The following is a 27,019-nucleotide window of genomic DNA, read 5'->3' as shown; positions in this document are numbered from 1 at the left end:
GGGTAAAGGGCCAATGTAGCTCTAAGCTATAAAAGAGTGGCAATCCCATAACATTTCAGTTAATTCCATCTTGCTGATATGGCCACAGAAAAGCACTGCAGCCAAGTGAATCTAAAAAGGCGTGAAGACTGGACTGAAGAGTACAGCTAACAATCCACAGATAATTAATGCAGTGGTTTCCAACCTTTTTTTGAACAAGGACCCCCTTATAGGTACGACAACTTGTCAAGACCCCTGGAATCGATGCCGTTAAGCAAGAAGTAAAGTTATGATTTTTAATAAACCACACTTTTTGAATAAATCACATCTTTAAAGTTAAATAGCCACACTAACAAACAGCTCCATTTGCAGAAATTGATAGATGGAAAATTAATGGATGTGTGTATGTGAGCAAGAGAGAGTAGAAATAACTAGTTTTCAGCTATTCACAAGTGTGTATTATTGTGTCTCCATAGTGCAGTTGCAAAGTGGAGGCACAGAGGGAGCAACTTGCCTGAGATTGCCTACAGCTGGGGTGTAGAGGCTCAAAACCCCAGCCTGACACTTCATTTGCCAATCAATACAATCAATGGCAAGCAAAACACTCCACTGCATGGAAGTGTGCCCACACATGCACATATACGGTCATGCAGAATAAGGCAGACAGAAGGACAGGGATAAGGAGGGGATGCAATGAAAAAGACACTGCAGTAATACACAGCACCAAATTAATTTCAGGATAGGAGTGGAAGGCTGCATGAACGGAATAAAAATTAGGTGGACGACCAGGGTGGACAACCACACAGGAAGGAGGAAAGCAGTTGGAATGGAGATCTAGCAGTAGACTGTGACCTGCAGATTGCTCCCAAAAGCCCTCTCTACTTGCCCTTTGCCACTCTTCCACCATCTTTCAATACAGATCTTGACTCTAAGCCCATTCCTGAGCTCAGCAGCCGGCTTACCGCTGGTGTGCACCATTGCAAACGTGCCATAAGGCACGTTTGTGGGCCATAACATGGGCGAGTGCCTGTGCTAGCCCAGTGCTGGCCGGTGCTGGGCTAGCACCAGATGGGCACCCGGCTGCCACTCAATGGTCGCATAGACCACTGAGTAGCAGAGAGGAAAGCGGGGTGGAGGGCAGAGAGGAGGCATGACAGGGAGGCGGGCAGGGGAGGAGGCATGTGATGGGGAGGGAGGGAGGTGGGACCGGTAGAACAGCACTCCACCAGATCCAGAGCCCCCACGTCAGGCCCGGCGCCTGACACGAAGGCTCTTACCTCACCGCCGACCTTTTGGTCGGCAGTGAATCGAATCGCCCCATTGCGGGGCTACTCCCTTTACCTGGGGGAAGGGGACAAAAGTCCCCTTCTCCTGAGGTGCCACCCGCAGCTGCCATGGGCTTGGAGGATGCAGTGGCAGCCGTTTTCTGCGCTGCCGCAGCCGCGCCCCAGGAGCTCAGGATTGGGCTCTCTCACTCCTATTCTTGCCTGTCCTGCAAATATTTCAACTTCAACAGCCAGACCTTCCAAACTACAGCTGCCGGTAACATTTATGCCTACAATTCCTCACTTCTTTGCGCCCCTCCCCCACCCCCTCTTCATCCCAATCCTTTCCTTTTCCCCACAGAGCGAGACTTAGCTAGGCATGCACAGGGAAAGCACAAATACCCCTCAGACAGATCTGGGATAGACTTGGATACACACTCACAGACCAAGATGAGCCCAAGGTAAGGGTAGTTCCCCTGCAGCAGGAAGCACTGAGGTAGTAGTAGTAGTTTAATAAAGAAGCCTCTTCCCTAGCCAGAACACCCAGACTCTCACTATGTTTTCTATCTCACCTCACATTCTCACCAACCATGTTCTTAAGCCTTGCCTTTCGGTGATCTGCCTAGCTCTCTGTATGCCCCTAAAAATCAGCTTGCAACACCCTTGGAGGTCCTGACCCTCAGGTTGGGAACCAATGTATTAGTGGGACTCCCTGCAGAATAGGAGGATATGGAGATACAGGTTGAGACTAATTATTTTGCATGGGTTCCATTCCAAGCACTCACTTGGATGGCAAAAAACCCACTATAGCAAATCAATTTGAAAAACAAAGTTTCTTTGCTCTGGTGATTTAAAAACAGCCTTGCTGACCTTTTGACTCTAAGATAAGAGTCATTAAGCAGACAATCCATCAACCAGTCCTCCACCAAGAGCTTAGAAAGCTTCACTTAACCCCTCCCTTCACCAATGCAAAGCGATCACCTTTCTTTCAGGGGGAAGGGAGGGGTCCGCTGGAGAGAGAGGATTGATGGATTGTCAGCGGGCTGCCCTCTCTCTCTCTCTCATTAAGGAGGCTATTGTTAAAAGACTGTTCAGTTTTCTAAACTGATTTTAAAGGGATGCATTTTTCCCCTTCTCCAGGGATTAGCACATTCCTTCTCACTTGCAGGGACCATTCCTGTTGAGTCAAATCTGTGTATAAAAAAATCAGTATATAAATAGGCTAAACCTGTATATCAAACTGGTTAAGCTACTGCCCTCCACGGAGGAGTATCTAAGAGGTGGGCAAAAGGTGGCGTCTGATGGTTGAGCTGCCACTACTACCTGAAGAATTAAGCAGGAGAATCTGTGGTAGCATTTCTGGATGGAAGACACAATGCCAGGCTGTGACAAGCTGCTGTACTTGTTGTGGCAGGACAGTCACTAATGTGCTGATTACCACTGTGAGAGAGCAGGGAAGTGTGCGAAGGCCAGCCGGCAAGAATAGAAACAACCTTGAGAAATGATTTTATGATCTACAATTCCTGCTGAAGCTCAATGGCACTCAGTAAAGGTCACCACACTATGAACGCAACATCTAGTGACAGAGGTGTCTGTAAATTTTCACAGAACATATTATAAAAACCCCACTGAAAAATGGTGGTTTAGACTAGCCTGCCCATGTAAACCACCTTGAATGTGTCTAACAAACAGAAAGGCGGTATATAAATACCTATGTATGTACGTTTGCAAGACCACAACTCCCAACATCTTGTAAAAAAAAACCTTTCAGTCTGACCTGTACTATAAAGTGCTGGAAGAGAAAGAGAACCGATCTTGCCAATTCTCCTATATGGACCAGAAACATGGTCAAATCAGATATGAACAAGCTTCGGGTTTTCCAAATGCGATGCTTGAGACAGATCCTGGGTGTCTCTCTTCGTGATCGCCATCTTAATGAGACAATTCAGATAAGGCGTGATCATCAACCATCAGTTGAAGAATAAATCCAAAAAAAGCAAACTGCAATGGTTTGGCCACATCTACAGAATGAACACTAGCCAGCTGCTACAAAAGCTCCTTTGGTGAACGCGACTTCCCTACTGGAGAGTTCAACAAGCAAGCAGCTCCAAAAAAAAAAAACATTGCTTGAACACACTGAAGAAGATCTAAGGAACCAGCAATTGACAAGGCTATAAATATTATTAACAGTAGAAATATGTCATATGTGACACATGGAACCCAGAATCAACTACAGCAACATGGTTGAGAGGACAACCTGTTCACCTAGCGCCAGCTAAGGACTAAAGACTACAACAACTGAATGAGTTTCTTCAGTTCTAAGGTATGTAGCAAACATGAGCCAAAACCCACCTGGAAAAGGAAGTGGGCACTTGCACAGCTATATGCATCTCTTTGCAGCCAGACTTCCATTAAAAAAAACAATTCCCTCTACTTTTCATGTTGCTTGTGATATTACAAAGATGTCCACCACAGAGAGCAGAGATCCCAGCAACTGATAGAAATCACATTGGTTGATAAGAAAAAACTAGTCTTGGAAACTAGCACACCACTAGTTTAACTTTTGCATTGCACATACTTACTTTGCATGTGGGTCATTAGGTTTTCACAGCTAAATCAAGGTCACTCATTGCAGCACCTAAGCACCCAAAATTAATTCAACAGGTGGCTACTAGAACCACTGTGTAAATCCCTTTTCAAGGAGCTCTCATTTAACAAGTTTGCTTCAAGCTTTCAGCAAAGCTATATGGTCACTCAAGAACCAAATGAGGACTTTTCTAGAGCTGGCTTATAGCCTCTTTCCCTTATGTCTGTTTTTACAGCATTAGTTTTAAACCTTATATCACATTTCAACATTAGCTCCCAACAGTCCTTTATAAAATTGGTTGAAAGACACTGTATAAGACAGGGATGTCAAACTCGTTTCATACAGAGGATCAAAATTAGCACTGATAGTGCTTGCTGAGGGCCAGAAGTGATATCATTAGGCAGGAAGTGACATCATTAAGCAGAAGATGGCCAGAAATAAGTACTTTGTTCTCACATAGAATCTCACTAGCTGTAAATGACAGAAGAGAAAATGTGCAAATTTTGTCCATTTTTTCAAGATATGAGAGTCCAATTAGCAAATTGGGAGAATCCAATTATAATGAGGGCCAGATCAATGACTTTTGGGGGGTCGCACAGCCTGCAGGCATTATGCTTGACACCCTTAGTATAAGACACACCCAGCCCCACTCTAAGTGTGGCAACAGCTCTCCTCAGAGGCTAAAGCACTGCAACCCCAGCCACATTTTCCTGGGAATAAGCCCCATTGAACACAATGGGACTTACTTCTGAGTAGACATGCACAGGATTGGGCTGCTAGCCTGCCCACGCTGAAGCAGAGAACTGAAGCATCCTCCACTAAGGCCTGCCTAAAGCTGCCCTCACCAGCATTCAAGCACCACCTGCCTCCCCACCAGCCCTACTGACGTGGAACAGCCTCAGCGGCTCCAGTTTAGCTGACAGCCCCGCCCCCAACTGCCTTTGTGAGCGCAACCGACCAATCACAACGCCAGAAGCAGCTTCGCGCGCGCGCACGAGCCACTCACAGCCAATCCTCGTTACCTTTTCTTTCCCCCGCCCTCCTCTCGGGGGTTTGTTTGCACTGCCCAACGAGTGGCAGCTCGTGATTGGTGGCTTCGGCGCGAGCCAATCAGAAAGAGGCACCTCAGAGCCAACGTGCCGTTTTTTAAAACTCCGCACGCGCCTCGCGCTCACACCCCTCTCTGTCGTGTGGTGGTAGAGTCTCTCCTGTGTCTGAGAGCTGACATCAAAGGACCGCCGTTAGGAAGTAGCGCGGGGGAGGGGGGCCTGCACTGTGCAAGAGTGCAAGCCAGCTAGGGGCCGAAGGCTGACCTCTTCTCCCAGCTGCGAGAAAGCCCCTCACGTGCCCTCAGCCCAGTGGCTGCTGATTGGCTGAGGAAGCCTGCGTGGCAGCCAATCAGAGGGGACTACATCTTGGAGGCTCTCCTACTTGGAGAGGAAAAGGAGCAGAGGCTGGTGGAGGGGTAGGTGGGAAGAGCTAGGGTCCCGACGCCGAGATGAACATCCACAGAGCGTGCCTCGTGACGCTGCTGCTGGCCCTGGCCCAGCTGGCTGTGCTGACGAGGTGCCAGGCTGAGGAACCAGCTGGAGGTGAGTGGCTGCTCTGAGGAAGGGGCTTCGAGGCAGGTGGCCTCAGTACTGAGTACCTCACACACCCTCGTGCGCCTAGGAAGGCCTTTGGCCAGGGGGAGGGACTGGTACGCTTGTGGCTGGACAGCACCAGCTGTGGGGGAGCAAAGTAGGTGGGACAGACCTTGGTAGTGGTGGCGTAGCTGGAGAGGGGCGAAGTACTCAGACTGGAAGGAAGGTGGGCGAGCGGCCCCTCCCTTCGGAGCCATTCCCGGCGGGGGGGGGCAAAACGGAGCCGTGCCCCTGCCGGGAATGGCTCTGAAGGGAGGGGCCGCTTGCCCACCTCCCTGCTAGCTTGAGTGCTTCGCCCCCCTCCAGCTACGCCACCGCTTGGGAAAGCAGCATGTGTGCAAATAGAAGTGATGACGCTGTTTTGGGTGCATCCATTAGGCCCCTTACAACACCTCCAGAGACTTTACTGTCTTGCTTTGCTGAGACCAAAGAATCAGGGCCCTTCTGTATAGTTGCACACCACTTCTGCTACTCCTTTTGGTGTTCCTGGTTGCTGGCAAAAATCCTTGCCAAGTAAGTAGGGTGTGGAGTGTGTCTTCAAGCCATTTCTGCCCAGCGTTGCATATACACAACAGGTATGGAATGTGTGCGCCTGTGGGCTGGGTAGCAAGGGGCTAACTATGTAAGGCGCACTTTGGAAAATGAATGACGGTGTTCCTAATGTCAAACTTGGTTATCGAACTGAGGCATAGCTGTGCCAATGGGGCTGTGCTGCATCCTGCAGTCGAGGGGCACTCAGAGAGGCCTCCTCCAGGTAAGGCAGTGTTTGTTCCCTTAAGAAGTTGCATTGCCTCATCTCAGTGCTGGAAAGTTGGTTAGGATTATGCCCTGAAAGACTCCAGTTCTTCAGAAGTGCCTAAAGAAGAGAAGGCCTGGTTAGATTTTGCAGCAATAGCTAAATGGAACTTAGCAAGTACACCTTCATGTATTAAATCATAGAGACAAGTTATCTGTAGTTATCCAGAGGCATCTGGCTGCTTTTGGAAACACTACTGGATTCTATAGGCCTTGAAATGTATTCCACTGAGACTCATGTTAGTGAATTTCATAGTGCAAGCCTAACTGTCTTAAATTCAATGGGACTTACTTCTGAGTAATATTCCCCAGGTAAACACATGTAGGATTGTAGCTTTTTGAGTGAAGCTGCTGTAAACTATTTGTTCTTGTTACAACTGATGTGAGATAAAATTGAATAACAATGTAGTGTCTCCTGACTGGAGTCTTAGCGTTGCAGACTTTTTTCTTGAATATATTTGCGAATTTGAGTCCTCCTTGGAGTAATGCAAAATGGCCTAAAATCCTGAGCTGTCTGATGTCCAGCATATGACTTAGAGCCCAATCCTATCCATGTTTACTCATATGTATGCCCCATTATAGCCAATACTCACTTGTGTGTAAGACCTATTGATTATAATGGGATTACAGCCTATAAGAAACTTTACAAAATTTTCATGGTAGTGCATGGAAAACAAGCATCAAAATTCCCAAATTATATGGGAAAATTTTTAAAATACGGAAGAGTACTGATTAGAAGATCTTACTTTCAGCCATTTTCATTATCTGTTTTTCACTTCAGAAACATACTCCTGCAGTGCTAGCAATCTGGATGAAGTATTAGAGGCAGATCTGGAAGTACTTTTGCTCAGTGGTGTCATGTTTGGGGTCCCAGCTAGTGATCTGGGTTTGTTTTAATTTGGTGTTTTACTTGTTCTATAGATAGGGTTTAGCTAAATTTTATAACTTTAGAAAGATTGTTAGGTCTGCCTAGTACTTGATTACTCTTAGTATCTTTGTATAATCTGGTTTATAGTCATTTCAGCCTCCTCTTATAGAAACAGAGCTATGTACTGCATAATTCCTATGCATGAGGTTTGTACAGTAGTGCTCATAGTTTTACTCTATTATACAAATTAGTTCTCTGGAGACAATATGTTTACACTTTTTAATGATGCTGGTTTAAACACATATAATTAAATCAGTCCATTCACTATAATCAGTTCAACTCCCAAGTGTAAGTTGAGATCAACACTAGAATTGAAAGTAAGGATTCTCACTTCATATGTGAACAAAAAAAAACTAGTCATTATCACCTGCTAACTGGGCAAGGGGCACTTGTGGTGTGCCCTGGGCAAGTGGTGTTCTTCTTATATTAAGGAGGGGGAAAGTAACTGTCCCTCTTCACTCCAGCACTGACTTCTCTAGTAGCTGTTTGCCTGGTGTTCTTCTGCATCTTTTTAGTTTGTGAGTCCTTTAGGGACAGGGAATTATTTAATTTGATTTTCTCTGTAAACCACTTTGAAACTTTTTTGTTGAAAAAATGGAATATAAATACTGCTATTACAACAATTTCCTTGAAAGAAATAATATGTTATTTCAGAAAGTTATGGGCATTAATCTGGGGGTCACCACTTGACTTGTGGATAGACTTGGATGTACATGTTGCCTTAGAACTGAAGAAGCTGCCTCTTCCAATATTTTAAAATGCAGGTCTAGTTGAAAGGTGTTCTTACAAGTCCTTGGGAGTTGGGGGAATTGCAACCAGGAAATATCCTTCATGGCTTATCTACTTTGTTTCCCACCCCACACCCTTATAGTAGTCATTGAAATCTCCAGGGGCTAAGTTACAAAGAGCTGAATATAGGCAATACTAGCACACTGGAGATAATTGAATAATGAGTTATACATGCATTTGTTTCTAGTCAAATATTTTAGTAGCACATTTGGTTTTGGCCTACGCTTTCAACTGAATCTTTGGGTGTACTGCATGATTGAGTAGTCTTGTTTGTGCACCCCTTGTCTCCCTAGTACACAAACCACCAAGTTGAACTTTAAGGCCTTTGTTTATCACAAATATCTGTCACAGGTTTCTTACTAGATTTTCAATGCAATCCTTTGCATGATTACTAAGAAATTAGGCTAAGTTCTATCAACACTCACTTAAAAGTAAGCCCCATTGAACTTGGTGGGTCTTACTTCCAGGTAATCATGCATAGAATTGCTCTGAAAGTCTGTGCCACTTGTGGTTCACCAAGCAAAACTTGGACCACTAACCCAGCTATTGTGGCCCAACAGATGCTTGACAATGCTTTTCTTTTGGGGGGATACTACATTGGGAATAAAAGAGCAACTTTAGTGAACTCTTTGATGGGCAGTGTTCGAGGTGCCACAAGGAGAAAAGTTCTAGGAGCACCACTAATAAAACTGAAGGCTTGGGGGGGGGGGGGTTGTGTGTCCGGAAGGCCAACTAAATGCTAGGTGGAAGTAGTCAGTTTCATATTTGGATTGTAGCTAAATAGTTGGGTATCTGCCTGCAAAGCTTTAGATCTACTTGCCTATACAGCAACTAGTGCAGATTTTTAGTGTTCTGGCAGCCAATATGTATAATCCTATTGTTCTTGTGAGCCATCTCAAGAGGTGTTTGAAAATGGTGTTGTTTGCAAATTTGTAGAATTAAAATGCAAAATGTGGTGGTTTATATTTTTATTCATAGGTGTGAATTTTTAAGCATCAACATCAGATCTAATATTATGTTGCAGTCTTCAATGCAAAAAATTACTCACTTACAAATACAACAAAAACAAACATCTTTAGTCATTATTTTCATGTGTATTACAATGTGAAACACTTTTCCCTCTTTACTCAGAATCTGTTGTCAATGAAGAAGAAGATGATGATGATAGTGATGATGATATTGATGATGATGACTCAGAAGTAAAAGAGGAAAATGGTGTATTGGTACTGAATGATTCCAACTTTGATTCCTTTGTTGAAGGCAAAGATACTGTACTTCTTGAGTTCTATGCTCCATGGTAAGCTTGGTACTTCCACTGTTTCCATCCTTTCCCTAAAGGCCTGTTCAGACTTCTAGAATATCTGGCAGATATTCTGTTTTCTTTGTCATAGCCATTATTGAGATTAAATTTAGCACTAAAATTTTTACCATGTGTAAATTCTAACCATTGTCTTGCATTCATATTTTGCTGACCAACTTTGTACCTTGGGGAGGTGACCAGGAAGTGACCATGGTGACTATTTAAAGACAGCTTTAAAGACAGCTTTTTAGCTAGGATGATGCACTGGTTTGGGATTTTGACTTATACCTGGAAGATCCAGGTTCATATCCCTATTCAGCCATGAAGCTTCCTGGATGACTGTGGGCTAGTCACTATCTCTCAGCCTCACCTGCCGCACAGGGTTGTTGTGAGGCCAGAAAGAGGGAAGGAACCACATTTACCACGCTGTACTCCTTGGAGGAAGGGTGGTATAAAAATGTGAAAAATAAAATACTGTTTGTTACAGGTTGATAAAGATTAAAATTGGCATAGCAGCTTTGGGAGACTGTTGTAAATGTGAAAATCTTGTAGTATTTAAGATTGTAGTAATGTGAAATTTGCTCTGAACATTTTTATGTGTCGTTCTGCAGAACTTCAGCTTGCCTAACATAAAACCAGCTGAGTTGTCCATTAAGCAGAGTTCTGTAACATGATCTAAAATTAGTAAAATTCAAGTTAATTTGTATTTTTAGGTATAATTTCCTGAATAGTGTATATCACTATATATGTGTGTGTGTGTGTGTGTGTGTATGTGCGTGTATATATATGTGTGTGTGTGTGTATATATATAATCACTGTAGTGATATAGTGTATATCATGTATATCAACTTAACATGATTTTAATGGTCAAGTTTGTGCCACTGTTAGAGAATATATGGCAATCAATGGGCAATTTGATTTAAAAATTGGTCATTTAAATTACTGATGTAAATCAGTCCACGCTAATATAGTGCTGGTTTCCACTTGGTAGATTCTTGAACTTTGTGAGCTCCAGATATTAGTGCAGTTGAGCTAATCAGAGCATTCAGTGACCCAGGAAGTTTCTCCCTTCTAGCAAAAACATGAGCACTGCTAGTGAATATGCCACTTTGTCAAGAACTTTGGTGAAATAACATCAGCTCTAATTGTATTTGGAAAACTGCCCGTTCCTGTTGTAAAAAATGAGTAGAAATATTCAAATCTTACTGGGTTATGGTGTGTGTGTGTGTGTGTTTCCTTCAGGTGTGGGCACTGTAAGCAGTTTGCTCCAGAATATGAGAAAATAGCCAAAACGCTGAAAGAAAATGATCCTCCAATCCCAGTTGCCAAAATAGATGCTACATCAGCCTCTACTGTGTCAGGTCGCTTTGATGTTAGTGGCTACCCTACCATCAAAATTTTGAAGAAGGGACAGGCTGTGGATTATGAAGGCTCACGAACAGAAGCAGGTAAGCAGTGCCACTACTTAGTTCTGCATGAGAAGATGGAATCTTCTTGCTTTAGGTGCAAGTTGCTATCAGTTTCTTCTAGTCTACTCCATGTATGCCAGAACTCCTTTGCTGGTAGTTTCTATAATAAAAAGAAGGCTAAGAACTGCTTACATGTTATGAGGATGTGTTGCCTGAAGATCCACAAGTGACTTGCCTATCCTCTTAGCATTCTGCTGGGCATCTGCAAAGGGGAAATTTGTATACCTCCCTGTGAAACAACTGTATGTGTTATATTTACAATAGAGTAATTCATATTCCCTTGGAGCAAAGACCTGGTAAGGGGATGTATAGACCACTTGTGTCATTGTAATGCTAAAGAAAAATGTTTTAAGTAAAAGTAGACCATCTAGCAATCTTGGAGATGTATCTTATCAGTTGAATGGGTGGCAACAAATTTGTTTGTCATAAAATTCTGTCACTGAAATCTGGAATTCCAGAAAAACATAATTTAATGATAATTGATCAGATAAGAATTTGGGGAGAGGCTGTAATGTAGTGGTAGAGCATATATTTTGCATGCAGAAGGTTCTGGGTTCAGTAATTCTTTCAAATTTTTCAGAAATTGTGGCTAAAGTGAAAGAGGTTTCACAGCCTGACTGGACTCCTCCACCTGAAGCTACATTAGTGTTGACCCAAGATAACTTTGATGAAACAGTGAATGAGGCTGACATCATTCTGGTTGAATTCTATGCTCCATGGTAAGATGGAACACTACAAGCAGCTTTTTAAATTGGGAGTTGCCTGGACAGGAGCTGTCACCATAATCTCCAGTACTAATGTATATCTGACATGTAGTATTCACTAGAGCATGTCCTTTGATCTCATGCAAAAGAGTAGTAATGAGTACAGCCATGTATAGTACAGCCACGCATTTTTGACGTAGCCCACTTCTAACATACAGGTTCAAGGCAACACTTCATTTCTAGGTTTTACTGTAAGACAGCAAAACCCTACAGTTCTTAAGTTTGTGACATGCACTCTGATATTCTTTGTTAGGAAAGGTTTTGCACATCTCTTTTGTTTCCACCATCCTATATCTTGGGATATTATTAAGAATACAGTATTTATACAGGTGTGTCCCCCATATCTGCAGATTCACTTATCTGCAGCCCCCATGTGCCCATTCCAACTGTTTTCCTTTATTGTGGTGCCAAGCACTCTTGTCTCTTTGCAGCCTGTTTTAGAATGCTAGAAGAGTAACTCAAGAAGTCAGCTGGAACACTGCAGGAAAGAGACAACCAGAACTCTAACAGTAAACTTCCTGTTAGCATTTCAGCTGACTGCTTCTTGAGTTCCTCTTCTAGCATTCTATAACAGGCTAAAAGAGACATGGATACTTGGTGCCACATTAAATATAGGGTTTCCTTTTATCCCTTATTATAGAATTGTATTGAAACTGCACTGTAACTCCCATTAGAAAGAACTTCTCTGGATATGAGAATGGTGAGGCTGTCTATTGGTGACAGGTGTTCATTCTTGCATATGAATTTGTGCACTAGTTGACAACATTGTCAGGCTTGTATCTGAGTCACTTATATGCAAAAATGAATATGAGGCATTTTCACTTGCATCTGGAACTAGAACCTGTGAAATATGTACACACAATAGCTTGTTGCATCCAGTCCAAAATATCAACTATTATTAAAAACACATCCCTAGCACTGACATATGCTAAAACTTAAGTATGGGGAGAGAAGGATCATCTTCCTCCTCCAGCTGTAGAAAAGCTAAACAACCACTTTTGCCTGTGAAATTACCCCTCTCTCTCATTCTCTCCCCTCCCCTTAGGTGTGGGCATTGCAAGAGATTGGCTCCAGAATATGAAAAAGCAGCAAAAGAGCTTAGCAAGCGTACCCCCCCTATTCCCCTAGCTAAAGTTGATGCTACTGCAGAAACGGAGCTTGCAAAGAGATTTGATGTCTCTGGATATCCATCTCTAAAGATCTTCCGCAAGGGCAAAGCTTTTGACTACAATGGCCCAAGAGAGAAATATGGTATGATAGTAACATTTCTGATTTTTATTTGCAAAATGTTTGAGAGTTGCCTTCTTTGTTCTTTAAACAAAACCATGAGTTTGGGGTCTGCCCACGTTTTAAGAGGCTGGTAACTAAATCCGAGAGCGCATGAGCTGAGATATCAGCATGGGTTGAAGTTAAACGCATTAAAAATTTAGCTCTTGTCCTGGAACTGATGCATGAAAATGTCAAAATTGCATTCTGGAATGCCTGTGTGCATTTTGGAACTGCTATATCTGCAGTGTTGCAGCGTTTCTTATTTCCTTGGAAACTACACCAGTATATTACACCAATTTGTTACAATTGGTCTATAATTGTATGTGGTTTGATTTGTAATTTCATGTACAGGCGGCAAACTGTTATGGGGATGGTAGAATGTTACTACTTTTGAAGTCTGTCAACATCCTAGTTCTATGGAGCCTTTTTCATTCTGACTTGCATGTTGAGGAACTCCTGCAGGTCTGCTGCAGAATGCAGTACGTTAACAAAGAATGTGGGGGTAAGAATTACCAAGAATGTGGTCTCATTGGACATCATAGTTTATGTGAACTGAAAGTACTTATCCTTTTTTTTTATGCCTACACATTACACGGTTGGGGGCAGGTAACTTACTACTTCAGAGAAGTTTATTGTCTTATTGATCTCACTGAAGAATCCAGTAATTCTTCAGAATAGAATTTGAGACCCATTGACAAAATACAGGTTTCAGGCCCACAGCTACAGACCTGACTTTCCAGTCACATACTTGCATGGGCACATGTAATACCTGGACAATGATACTCTTGGGAATGATCGATACATGCACTGGCAAAATGCTCTAAATAAAATCCCATTGAGATCAGAGTAACATAATTTGCTTGGGCCTACAAGAGAAGGGTTAAATAATAATTATTATTATTATTAATAACTGTTGTTATTATTAAATATAATCATTAATCTGGTGTTGGGCCTTGTTTTAGTAGTATCTTTGCAGTGTAGTTGCTGCTCCCCCCTTGCATCAGTAGTGTTACAGGTTCCACACTCTTTGTGGGTCCTTTCCACATCATCTCTTGCACTCTACTCACACTGGAGGCATTGCATAGATCAGGGGTGTCCAAACTTCTTGGCAGTAGGGCCACATCTCTCGCACTGTATTGGGGGCCGGGGAAAAAATTAATTTACCTTAAAAATTTGAATAAATTTACATAAGTGAATATATTAGAGATGGAACTTACATGAATGAATGAAGGTCTCACAATAGCTCAAGGCCTATAAAAGACCTTGTGCAAAGCAAGGCTGAGCTTTCTTTTGCTGTAACTGCTGTTTCATAGATGTGAAACAGCAAGCAGCGGAGGGAGCCCTCAGCCTGCAGCTTCTGTGAGAGGTCAGACAGCTGGCCCTCGTGCTGACAGTAGTCACACTGGGCCAGCATGGGCTCCAGCAAATCGCCAGAGGCTCATTGGAAACTAGGGGCTCCCTGTGGGCCAGATTTGGGGACCCCGTGGGCCGCAGATGGCCCCCAGGTTTGGGCACCCTGGCATAGATTTGTATGATTCTGAAAATGCTGTTAGCAATGCACCATGGGAACCAACCACAGACAAGAGCTGTGAACCATATTACAAAGGTTCTCTTTTAAACTGAACCTGGTTATTGGGTGTAAATGATACTACGTACATACAATGGAGAATATAAAATTTTATATAATGATAAAGCCTTTAAAAAATATTCACATTCTCCTAAATTGTGGCATATGGCAATAAGGAAATGGGAACATTTCCTTAATTTTCTGATTTACATGTAACCAGTGATGCTTCTTTTAGATGAAAAACATACAAAATATGACCATCCCAGAAAAGACTGATAATCTGTTATTTTGAAATATTAGACTGTGTCCTTTATTTAAAATATACATATGTGTATAAAAGTGTAATTACAGCTGTAGGCTTCCGTTAGTGGGAAATTCAATCCTATCTTATAGTAGCAAAAATCAAAGCCCTGTCTCCAATGCTCATAACAGTATGTCCATAACATCTTCACGTTTAATTGTAAAGCACTAAAATTGTGCTTTGCTACTAGTTTGGTTTGTTTTTTGGTCAAGCAATAATGCCAGTCCCTGTTCTTTTAATAGGAATTGTTGATTACATGATCGAACAGTCTGGCCCTCCATCCAAACAGATACAAGCTGTCAAACAGGTACAAGAATTTTTGAAAGATAGAGATGATGTTATCCTCATTGGGATGTTTAAAGGAGACAAGGACCCAATCTACCAATTGTATCAAGATGCTGGTAAGTATTTATTTGTATATGTTATCAGCATTTACTTACACATTGGAAGCTGTAGGTATTATAAGACTTTCGTGAGACTGCAAATGAGTAGAAGAGGTTTTTTAAAATTGGTATATACTAAATTTTTTAATATAACTAGCATATCCCCTCCCTGGTGGCTGTAGCACCTTGTCATCTTCAAAACGTAGCTTGCCTTCACTTAACCTAATGATCTTTCCTCATTGCAAAGAGCATGGAGACACGTATGCACATGGGACTGAAGTTACGGCACACTGCAGTGGAAAAGAAAATGCATCCCTTACCCAAAGGGGTTCTCTTTCTTAAAAAGACAAAAGGAGGCAACAAAGAAAAGGAGTGGTGCCATGGCAAATGGGGAAGAATTTCTGTTATAGTATTTTACGCTCTTAGGCTTAGTCGTAGTAGGACAAAGGGATTGGAGTAGCACTGAAGGCTTTGCAGAAAAGATGGCTTCTAAAGAGGAGGAATCCTGCCAGTGAACTGGGAGGGAATTCTAGGCTGAAGGGACAGGGTCTTATCCTGAATGACAAGGATATGTGAGGGTTGTGGAATGGAAAGAGTGAAGGTCTTGGATACTAGCTGTACATGAAACTAGGGAGGTAAGTAGGGAAAGCTATGGAGAGCTTAGAAGGTCAGAATGAGAACTTGTGCTGGAGCCAGGAGCAAGCAGGAAACAAGCACATGGGATATTGTGAGGTGATTTGAGCAACTAAAAAGGTAATTTAAATGAGCTGCTGTCTACAGGCCAGTTACAAGGCAATAGGATAGACTCCATGTTGATGAAAGAGTGTGTGTAGAGCTGGGGAGGTCCCCAAGTTTTTTTCTTTTTTTGCGTATTTCACTTAGGCAGGTATCAAAACTGGAGACATGAAGATTTCAGTCCTCTGTCCTCTCTTCCTTAACCTATTTCCAAATTTTTCTCAGAATTAGGAACTACAGAAAAAACTGATTAACAGTTCAAGTAATTTGAGCACATTTCCTATTGACAGAGGGTAAAGCAGTTGACACTTCACTTCAGAAATCGGACTAAAGAGGGATTTATAAAATTCAATGGTGTGGAGAAAGTGGCAAGAGTCCTTTTCTCTTTTAGTCATCCAGTGAAATCAACTGATTTAGCAGTAAGTTCATGAAAGGAAGTAACACTGCATACAATGTATGACTTACAGAATTAATTACTGAGGATATGTGGTTATTACTAGGAACAATGCCTTTAAAAAAACCAAAAGACCTTTCATGAAAGATGGATCTGACTGATACATGGTGTAACCAGTGCTGGGAACAAACCCAAGAAGTCTAGTAGCTTATAGGATTTCAGAGCCCCATGGAGTGGGCTTACCTTATTCTTCGTTATGGGTGTGCAACTTGAGAAGCTTTGTATTATATGCTTCAGGATAAAATATTTACACAGTACAACTGTTTGCATTTCTGATCCAGAAATTTAACTGATTCTTTTCCCCAGCTAACAATCTGAGAGAACAGTACAAATTTCATCATACCTTCAGCAATGAAATTTCAAGCTTCTTAAAAGTGGGTCCTGGGAAACTGGTGGTGATGCAGCCTGAAAAGTTTCAGTCAGACTATGAACCCAAAATGCGTATTCTGGATCTTAAAGTAAGTAGCTTTAAGGGTACGGTACAAATAAAGTTGAAATGTTGTATCTATAATCTATTCATGTCTTAATGCTCAGACATGAAATGAAAGGCAAGCAGTCTTGTTCTGTTGTGTGCAGAAGTTGCTAGATGCTGGGCTTTTGATTGAGGACTTGAACAGTAACCCTAATCCACAGTGGCACTTGCTCTTTTACACTGGATTTTATCTTCTGTCCCTTATTTGTGTGTGTGTGTGTGAGTGTGTGTGTAAGAGAGAGAGAGAGAGAGTGAGAGAGTCAAATGTTGGATCAAAATTTCCCTGCAATTCTGCAGGTGGTGAAAGGTTTTCCTCTTAAAGGCAAATCAAAGCTAGAGCTCTCATAGCTGAAGTGAGTAAATCCCAAGTTTGTCCAATTGAAACAACTAGGGTAGAGTATTACAGGATGAGGGAGGTACAAGAGCTGAGTTGTTGAGGAAGCAAACAGGATGGGAACTGGCTTATATCTGGACTTTCAGAAGGCGTTTGACACGGTCCCTCACCAAAGGCTACTGAAAAACTCCACAGTCAGGGAATTAGAGGACAGGTCCTCTCGTGGATTGAGAACTGGTTGGAGGCCAGGAAGCAGAGAGTGGGTGTCAATGGGCAATTTTCACAATGGAGAGAGGTGAAAAGCGGTGTGCCCCAAGGATCTGTCCTGGGACCGGTGCTTTTCAACCTCTTCATAAATGACCTGGAGACAGGGTTGAGCAGTGAAGTGGCTAAGTTTGCAGACGACACCAAACTTTTCCGAGTGGTAAAGACCAGAAGTGATTGTGAGGAGCTCCAGAAGGATCTCTCCAGACTGGCAGAATGGGCAGCAAAATGGCAGATGCGTTTCAATGTCAGTAAGTGTAAAGTCATGCACATTGGGGCAAAAAATCAAAACTTTAGATATAGGCTGATGGGTTCTGAGCTGTCTGTGACAGATCAGGAGAGAGATCTTGGGGTGGTGGTGGACAGGTCGATGAAAGTGTTGACCCAATGTGCGGTGGCAGTGAAGAAGGCCAATTCTATGCTTGGGATCATTAGGAAGGGTATTGAGAACAAAACGGTTAGTATTATAATGCTGTTGTACAAATCGATGGTAAGGCCACACCTGGAGTATTGTGTCCAGTTCTGGTCGCCGCATCTCAAAAAAGACATAGTGGAAATGGAAAAGGTGCAAAAGAGAGCGACTAAGATGATTACGGGGCTGGGGCACCTTCCTTATGAGGAAAGGCTACGGCGTTTGGGCCTCTTCAGCCTAGAAAAGAGACGCTTGAGGGGGGACATGATTGAGACATACAAAATTATGCAGGGGATGGACAGAGTGGATAGGGAGATGCTCTTTACACTCTCACATAATACCAGAACCAGGGGACATCCACTAAAATTGAGTGTTGGGCGGGTTAGGACAGACAAAAGAAAATATTTCTTTACTCAGCGCGTGGTCGGTCTGTGGAACTCCTTGCCACAGGATGTGGTGCTAGCGTCTAGCCTAGACGCCTTTAAAGGGGATTGGACGAGTTTCTGGAGGAAAAATCCATTATGGGGTACAAGCCATGATGTGTATGCGCAACCTCCTGATTATAGGAATGGGTTAAGTCAGAATGCCAGATGTAGGGGAGGGCACCAGGATGAGGTCTCTTGTTATCTGGTGTGCTCCCTGGGGCATTTGGTGGGCCGCTGTGAGATACAGGAAGCTGGACTAGATGGGCCTATGGCCTGATCCAGTGGGGCTGTTCTTATGTTCTTATAACAAGGATTCAGTGAGGATAAATACCAGTGTGGGTAGGGGGGAGAAGAAGCATAAGAATATGAATTATATAGTCAATGTGTTATAGGTCTTTTCAGCCTCTGCCTCCAGAGTGGACTTATGTTAGAATCAGAATCTGCCAGCTAAGCTGCCCATTGACAGGTGGTTATAAGTGGGCAAGCTGGAATTTTCTGTAAGGCTATCTGTAATGCAGCATGCAGTCTGGGTTCTGTGGCAAATTATTGATGTTGAGCTGAGCAGTGTAGAATATCTTCAGTAAAAGTATAGAGTCTATACCTTAGAACAGCCATTTTCAATCTTTCTCAGCTCACGGCACACTGACAAGGCACTAAAATTGTTAGGGCACACTACCAGTTTTTTAGTTACATTAAATTATTTTTACAGTTTTTAATTAATACAATTAATACAATTAAATCATTGCATGACAAAGGGCACAGTCTTAACCAGGTCTGCTCAGAAGATTATGAGATTTGGGGAGGTGGAATGTGCCTCTGGGAGGGGGTGGGGAGGGGAGAAGTGCCAATTGCCTGCTCCTGTATTTAAGAAAACAGAGTGCAACCAAAAGCCTAATCTTAGGCAGTATGTCTACTCAGAAGTAAGCCCCACTATAGTCATTGGGCCTTACTCTCAGGTAAGTGTGGCTAGGATTGTGGCCCAATGCCCTTCCCCTAAAAGGCAAAAGACAAGGCAGGGAGGGTTGCTTTGGGGAGTTGCAGGCAAACTGTGGCACCAGAACCCTTTCAGCCAACCAGTTCTTGGTTTGGTGGCCTCAGCAGACTTGCTAGCTTCCTGCCTGCTCCTGCCTCCCTAGTTCTCACTTCGGACCTCTCTGCCTGGACTTAATACCCAATCCTAGGCGTGTCTACTCAGAAGTAAGTCCCATAATATTCAATGGGGCTTACTCCCAGGTAACTGTAAATAGGATTGTGGGCCAAAGTCCTTCCTCCAAAAGGCAAAAGCCAAGACAGGGAGGGTCACTTTGGGCAGTTGCAGGCAAGTGTGGCAGGAAAAGGGGCTTTCATGGATCCTTTGCCAGGCCAGCCAGTTCTTGGGCTGGTGGCCTCAGCAGACTAGTTCCCTTCCAACCTGCTTGCCAGCTCCTGCCTCCCTCGTTCTCACTCACTCTCCTCCGGGCGTCTCTGGCTGCCCAATCAGCTCGCGGGGCAGACTTGATACCCAGTTCTAGGTGTGTCTATTCAGAAGTAAACACCATAATAGTCAATAGGGCTTACTCCCAGGTAAATGAGGATTGGGTTGCAGCTCAGCAGCAGGAGATGCAAAGCAGCTGTGGCTGCTGCTCCTTTTTTGCTGGCTGCCACCTGAGGGTCAAAGCAGCAGCAGCTGCCTGTCTCCTCTGGCCCTGTGGCACACCTGAGACAGGCTCACGGCACACGTTGGAAACCGCTGCCTTAGAGTATAGACTGTAACAGGCTCCATTTTTTTAAAGAGGTTGCTCCTGTGTGAAATTCTTCCAAATGTTGCCTCTGTTTGTTACCAGTTTTAACTTACCTTTTTTGTTCTCCCTCCCCCCCCCAAAAAAAAAGGAATCCACTGATGCTGCTGAAGTGAAAGAGTTTGTGTTGAAACATGCCTTGCCTCTCGTTGGCCATCGCACAACTTCCAATGATGCTAAGAGATATACTAAAAAACCTCTGGTAGTCATATATTTCACCGTAGACTTTAGTTTTGATTATCGTGTTGGTAAGTAGAACTTAAAAGATAACATCTTCTTAAAAACCTGGCACAGGACAAACCTAGAATTCTGTAACTTACTGTGTGTTGGATGTTTTCAGCTACTCAGTACTGGCGGAACAAAGTGTTGGTGGTGGCTAAGGACTTCCCAGAATATACTTTTGCAATTGCTGATGAAGATGACTTTTCTTCTGAGATTAAGGACCTTGGACTGCTTGATAGTGGGGAAGATGTTAATGCTGCCATCTTTGATGAAGAAGGCAAGAAGTACGCCATGGAACCAGAAGAGTTTGATTCTGATGTACTGAAGGAATTTGTTTTGTCATTCAAAAAAGGTAAGCAGTCCACATCCCAGCTGCATTCTTCCGTTCCTCAGTGGGACAACTAGCCCATATCTAAACAGTCACTGAGGCTAGTAGACTCTCTTTGAGAGCTTGGACAGAACCAGATGTAATGCCAGGCATAGGGAAAAACTCTCGAAGTCTCCACACTTTCAGATAGAGTTAGATTTTGTACAGTTCTTGGAATGTTCAGTTGTGTACTTTGCGTGCCCAGTGTCATCATTTGTTGTAAGCAAATGTCTCAATAGGCACTTCCCACAAGTCTGAAAATCCAGATTAAACAGTTTTTTTCATAAACACCTGTGGCAAGTAAGCATAATCTGCAGGTGACTAGGAAGAAAAGCTTTATAAAAGTTGGCATTTTCTTTTCTGCACAGATAAAGTGATTGGAATAGGTATAGATGAGCAAGTAAACCTTGCAGGCTGGTTCACAAGGATGATTGTAGCTGACATGTTTGTTTGAAAGTTTTTATGAGAGTTGTTTGTTTTTTTCCTTCCCTAGGTAAACTGAAACCTATTTTGAAATCCCAGCCAATACCAAAAAACAACAAGGGCCCTGTGAAAGTTGTAGTTGGTAAAACATTTGAGTCTATAGTGATGGATCCAAACTCTGATGTCCTCATAGAGTTCTATGCTCCCTGGTGTGGACACTGCAAGAAGCTGGAGCCCATCTATACTGAGCTGGGGAAAAAGTACAAGAACCAGAAAAATCTGGTTATTGCCAAAATGGATGCTACTGCCAATGATATCAGCGACAACCATTACAAAGCAGATGGATTCCCCACTATCTATTTTGCTCCCAGCAACAATAAAAAGAGTCCTATTAAATATGAAAGTGGGGAGAGAGATTTGGAGCATTTGAGCAAATTTGTGGAAGAACATGCCACCAAGCTAAGCAGGACAAAAGAGGAACTTTAGAGGGAGTAAGAATCACGCAAGACAAAACACAGACAAATTCAAAGTTACTGAAAGTTTGTTTAGGTGGAACAACTCGGCATTTGGAGCATTGGGGATTTTGGGGTTGCAAAATAATGCAGTATGTGATTTTTTTTGTATTGCAAGAGATATCTGAACACTGAACTTGATATGAATGTTGGGTTTTTTTAATTAGTTAACAGTTTGGTCTCTTAAAAGAAATACATTATTTTTTTGTGACTGATTTGAGCTTGATTCTCTATTTTTCTTTTTACACCTGAGCAAAGTCTTGTTAATACTGTAAAAGTGTTCAAACAAATTTTTTCCCAAACAAAGTTGGTTTTGTCTTTGTTGCACATCTCTATTTCTGGATGAATTTATTCAAAATGAGAAGCAGCATTTGTTGGCTATTGCAGTGCCAACATTTTGTCCCTGGTAAACAGGCATCTATTCAAAGATCAAATTTTTGGTATGTTTTGTTTAAAAAAACTCAAAGTGGTGAGTTAGAGTTATATTACGCTGCAGAGAGATGCTGTGACTTGATGCTGTTACTTGATTAGTTAACCCAGTGAATATACTGTTGGCATCTTAGTTCTTGTTTATCTTTCTCATACTTTATTTACAAATTTATATCCAACTTTATGTCCCTGATGGACATTCAAAGCAGCTGTATTTTCTGGCTACAGCCAAAGGAAATCTTGGCAGACGGAAACATGGAGCATTTAACCTGCCTTTCAGTAGCCAATGTTAGCCAACAGCCCTCTCTGGTCTGGTTTCTTTTCAGTAACTTACATTTTAGAAATTATTCAGCCATAATGCCACAGCAAGGCATTACAAGCACAGGTTTTGAGCTCACATGCTCTTCCCCTTTGCATGCGGACATTAGAAACTCCCAGTCCTGTTTGTGGCAATCTGTACCACCAAACAGGGACCAGAAATTTCTGCTTTGTTTGTGGGAAGTGGGTGTGAGTTCAAGATGTTTTAGTTAGACCTAAAACATGGTTTAGCCTTGCATCTGAATAGCTTCTTAATGCTGACACTAAGAAACCAGTCTGTATGCTGACTCTGTTCCACACTGCTATTTTAAAAGTAGCGTCGTGAAATAATTCGTATTCATAAGCTTTCTATGCTACCATCTTTTTAAAATATTTATAAGTTTTTTTTAAACCAATTCAAAGCAACATAAGTAGGAGCTTCTGGAAAACTCCAGAATTAGAAAAAATAGAATTTGTAACAGCAGAAGTCTGGTCACAATTTTTAACCAATTATATAAACGGTATCCATAGTGAATGTTACAAAAATATTGATTGCTTTTGTGTGATGGATATGACATGGATGAACTAAACAGCATCACTATAGTGAGTAGCTAAAGTGGGTGGTTCTGCAGATAAGTTGGAAAGAGTAGTACCCTTCTAGAATGTACATGTCACTGATCCATTGAGCACAGCTCCCTGGGCTTCCAGGTTGGTATTTTTCAACAGAAAATATGACAGGCAGTACCAAGAAAGGGGAAAAAAGGGGTGGATAAAAGAAATGATAGCACTCCTGCTGAAAATTTTCTTGTGACTATAGCAAAAAGCTACAAAGAAGCAAAAAAAATCTGTCTTAAAGCATAGGTCTTATAATCTTCAAGTGAGGCTTTTATACCCTAAAGTGTTCTTTAGAAGAAAGCTGTTTCAAATGTCTTTGAACCAGAAGCCTACATAGCCACTTGCTTTAACAATATTGTCCATTTCTAAAAGCTTAGTCCACCAGCTTATTCCATATCAGACATTGCAATAGTGCTTATTTCCAGTATACAGTAGTTGATTGATTTGGTCAAGCACTACCTGTAAATGCTTTTTATTCTACCGATGTCATTATGTAATTATTCCTTCCTCTGCTGTTCTGGACAACCACACAGCACGTGAGAATGTCAAAATATGCACTAGCTCATTAACTGCAACAACTAAGTGACAGCATTTGCTAAAAACCTGTGCAGCATGAAATCTTTTTTCCTGAGGAAAAATATGTAGATAACTTCTGAAAATCTACTTTCTTGAAACCAAATGTGTTAGCTTTTAATGGTTTCTTCCTAGATGGAGGAATGGAAGCTGATATATACTTGGGAGAGAAAGCAGCATATGCTTGATTGTTCCCAATAGTCTCATTTTTATTAGACATACCGTTTTTGTTTGCATTTCTATAGCTTTCCAACAGTTATACTGTTGGGTTCATCTGAAATCTTTTTCTGCCTCCTTTTTCAAAAAATTTTTTTAATACTGTAGTGAACCTCATAGCAATGTTAAATTAACTCTGTAATGTGATATTCTTTTCCCCATGTCCATTCTGTTTGCATCTCTTAGAACAAAAATCACACACACACAAAACCCTGATATATTCCAATTCAAAAATGATAGTGCTTCAACAGTTCAAGATTTTACATTTTTTTAAAATTAACTATGCTAGTCAGTAAGCATTTGGTACCCACAGGGGCTCTGTTCTAGGACAACCCTATGAATGCCAAAATTTGTAGATACTGGAATCCATGGAAGGTGAGGGTGGTGCAGCACTGCAGTTACCTGGAGGCTGCACTGACCCCCCAGATGCAACCAGCAGCCATTTCTGTTTTCTGTTGGAGACCTCTGGTCTCATCCAGGAGGTGTTCTAAGGTGTGGTGAGACCTTCTGAGTGGTTTCTGGTCTGGGAGGCCTTCTGAAGCAGAGATTCAGCCTTTGTATCCTCAGATGCTAAGCCCATGGACAAGGAGGGCCCAATAGATGCAAAACTCATGTAATAATCACTCTGTGTTTGGAAGTCGCAACTCTTTTTTTGAGGATTTTGACTGCTGAACATCACAATATAGTTTGACAAATAACAGATTCAGTTCAGCATCCACAAATTCTTTGGCAAAAGTGATTTGCCCAATTTTCCTTGCATGGACTATTTTTCTACTGACCATTTTTTCTCAGCTTGTGGGGGCATATACAGGTCCAGCCTTGTTATACACGGATTTGACTCAGCACAAATGGCCACTGCAAATGAGAAGGAATATGCTGATCCCTAGAGAAAAGGGAAAATGCATCCCTTTAAAATCAGTTTAAAAACAGTCCTTTAACTAGCCTCCTTAATGAGAGAGGGCAGCTGGCTGACAATCCATCAATCCTCTCTCCAGGCAACCCCTTCCTCCTGAACACATCACCTTGCATTGGTGAAAGGGGCTGAGTGAAGTGCTTGGAGGATGACTGATGGATTGTCTTCTTAATGACTTTTACCTTACATCATAAAGGTCAGCAAGGCTGTTTTTAAATCAAAGAAACTTTGTTTTTTTAATTGATTTGCTCTTTGCCATCCACTTGAGTGCTTGGAACAGAACCCATGCGAATAAGGCTCAACCTGGAATTGTGACAAGGTAAGCAAGTGACAATTCACAAGACTAGGCCTTTTTCATTTCCTGCCTCCTGGTCCTGGGAGGTTGGCAACTCTAATTTGGGTCCCAAATGGTTAGAGGCTTTAAAAGTCAGAAGTAGCATGAACTGGACATAGAAATAACTTGAATCCAATGGAGATGTTATGTTGATTTAACATAGTTTGAGAAACAAGTTTGTCAAAATCCAGGCTTGTGTCAACATGAAGGCTTCTGTATTCTGTGCCAACTGTAGTTTCAGAAGGTATTGCTTTTATCAGGTGTCCCATGAATACAGTATGCAATAAATATGTAAGCTGTGAGGCAGCTTTCAGATTACAGGTGGCACATGGAGAAAACTCCAAATCATTGGTACTGATGTGGCTTTTACAAGCATTTCATATGGCAAAGCAAGTCTTTGCTTTAAGACCCTCCTCCAGAATGAATGACTGTCTCAATTGCAGAATAAATGAAAACCTATCAATTGTATAAACCATAGAACAAAATACATAATGACTCCTAAGCATAATAGCTGTTATATCCAAAATGAACTCATACTATTAACTAAGGCTGCAATCCTAACTACACTTTCCTGAGAGTAAACCCCTTTGAACAAAATAGGACTTACTTCTGAGTAGATCTGGTTAGGATTGTGCCCTAAATCAGAAATCTGGTCTGACAGAAATGATGTAATCTTTGAACAAGAACAAAACAGGTTGCGGCGTAGCTGACCCATGACTGACAATTACTTTGTACTGTAATGGGGAAAACAGCTTCTATTGAAATTAGCGCGGTGAGGCTGGCTGGCAAGGATGCAACAACAACCTCTAGGTCAGTGGTTCTCACATTTAGCACTGGCACCCACTTTTTAGAATGAATCTGTCAGGACCCACTGGAAGTGATGTCATGACCAGAAGTGACATCATCAAGCTGGAAAATTTAACAATCCTAGACTGCAATCCTACCCATAATTACCCAGGAGTAAGTCCATTGACTATCACTGTTAAAAGAATATACATAGTTGCTTATTAAAAGTACAAGTCTGTAACATTTCCCCAGATGCAGTCATATCCCATGATAGCGTCAAGTCTAATACTTTAAAAATAAAATATTGAAATGAATGGGGAACCACCTGAAATTGGCTCGCAACCCACCTAGTGGGTCCTGACCCACAGTTTGAGAAACACTGCTCTAGGCTTTTCACCCTGTGGCAAGCAGTGCAATTCAGCTGCCTTGACCCCTTTGGGGTTGGCTGTGATAAGCTCGCTCTGTTTTTGAGTCAGGTTGCTTCCCCTTGATTGCTGTGGAAAGTAGATCACCACTGTTTCAGCTTTAGTGGCCCACATGCTTGGGGGGTTGGAGTTAGGTTCACTGCTGCAGGTGTTTTGTTATAGTTTCAATAAAATGGCCCAGTTCATCCAAACCTCTGTCTTGTGTGTTTATTGGTGGGTGCACATATAATTGACAAAGAAATAGTAAAAACAAATGCATGCTTTGAGTGAATAAATAAATGAATGACTTTGCTGCCTGTCCACTACCAATTTTCTGATAGGCATCCAAAATGTTTGAAAAGGAGAACTGTGTCTGTGACCATGAGTTGCTAACACACCAGAGAGCTGGGAGAAACCACAGTTTTTAGGTTTTTACAATGTCCTCAGGAGATTTTCTATTCCAAGCATGCATTTTCCTTTCAAACATTATGATGGTTACTGGGAGATACATGGTGAAAAACCAGCTGACGCACCTAGGGTTCAAAATAACTGCTTCCAAAAATCACAAAATTTGAGGAACTTTATTGGAGCCAGAGTCAAAAATATACATTCAATATGCATTAGTCACTTACAGCCCCATCCTATGCATGTCTACTCAGAAGTAAGTCCCATCAGAGTCAATGGGGCTTACTCCCAGGAAAGTAGATTGGAATGGGCTGCCAAATAGTGACTAATAATGGATGTATAATTCAGGTTGAGATCCTATCCACACTTAGCTGGGAGTAAGTGCCATTGATTATAATGGGATTTACTTCTGAGTAGACATGCATAGGATTGGCCTCAAAATGTAATAATGGAATGTTTGCCATTCAATACTTACAACCTATTGTATTTTTTTTCCTAATTTTTTTTCCTAATTCCTGGCTCTAGCCCACTTTAGCTGACAGAGGGCTGGCCAAAGATCTCCTGACACGAGTCGACTTGCCAAATGCTTTTTCCACCCCCTTGCCAGATG

General features: G+C 42.2%; 1 protein-coding gene across 1 annotated transcript; it reads left to right on the top strand.

Annotated features, from left to right (window-relative positions):
* The first annotated feature begins 5,164 nt into the window (after positions 1-5,164).
* On the top strand, positions 5,165-26,216 carry PDIA4 (protein disulfide isomerase family A member 4). Its single transcript, XM_066629092.1, has 10 exons — positions 5,165-5,423; positions 9,118-9,283; positions 10,529-10,734; positions 11,336-11,474; positions 12,565-12,770; positions 14,899-15,057; positions 16,535-16,686; positions 20,005-20,161; positions 20,254-20,487; positions 20,996-26,216. Exons 1-10 carry the CDS (start codon positions 5,330-5,332, stop codon positions 21,409-21,411), a joined length of 1,929 nt encoding a protein of 642 aa, XP_066485189.1. The 5' UTR covers positions 5,165-5,329; the 3' UTR covers positions 21,412-26,216.
* Positions 26,217-27,019: the final 803 nt, after the last annotated feature.

The sequence above is a fragment of the Tiliqua scincoides genome, chromosome 5 (assembly GCF_035046505.1).
Source record: "Tiliqua scincoides isolate rTilSci1 chromosome 5, rTilSci1.hap2, whole genome shotgun sequence".
NCBI lineage: Eukaryota > Metazoa > Chordata > Lepidosauria > Squamata > Scincidae > Tiliqua > Tiliqua scincoides.
The sequence above is the reverse complement of the archived record's forward strand: the minus strand, read 5'-3'. Positions and strand labels throughout refer to the sequence as shown.

Excerpts from the sequence above, each read along its gene's own strand:
- PDIA4 (XM_066629092.1), top strand. The coding sequence starts at position 5,330 with ATGAACATCCACAGAGCGTGCCTCGTGACGCTGCTGCTGGCCCTGGCC. Across the intron at positions 5,424-9,117 it reads GGCTGAGGAACCAGCTGGAG|AATCTGTTGTCAATGAAGAA; the intron begins GTGAGTGGCTGC and ends CTCTTTACTCAG. Across the intron at positions 20,162-20,253 it reads TAGTTTTGATTATCGTGTTG|CTACTCAGTACTGGCGGAAC; the intron begins GTAAGTAGAACT and ends GGATGTTTTCAG.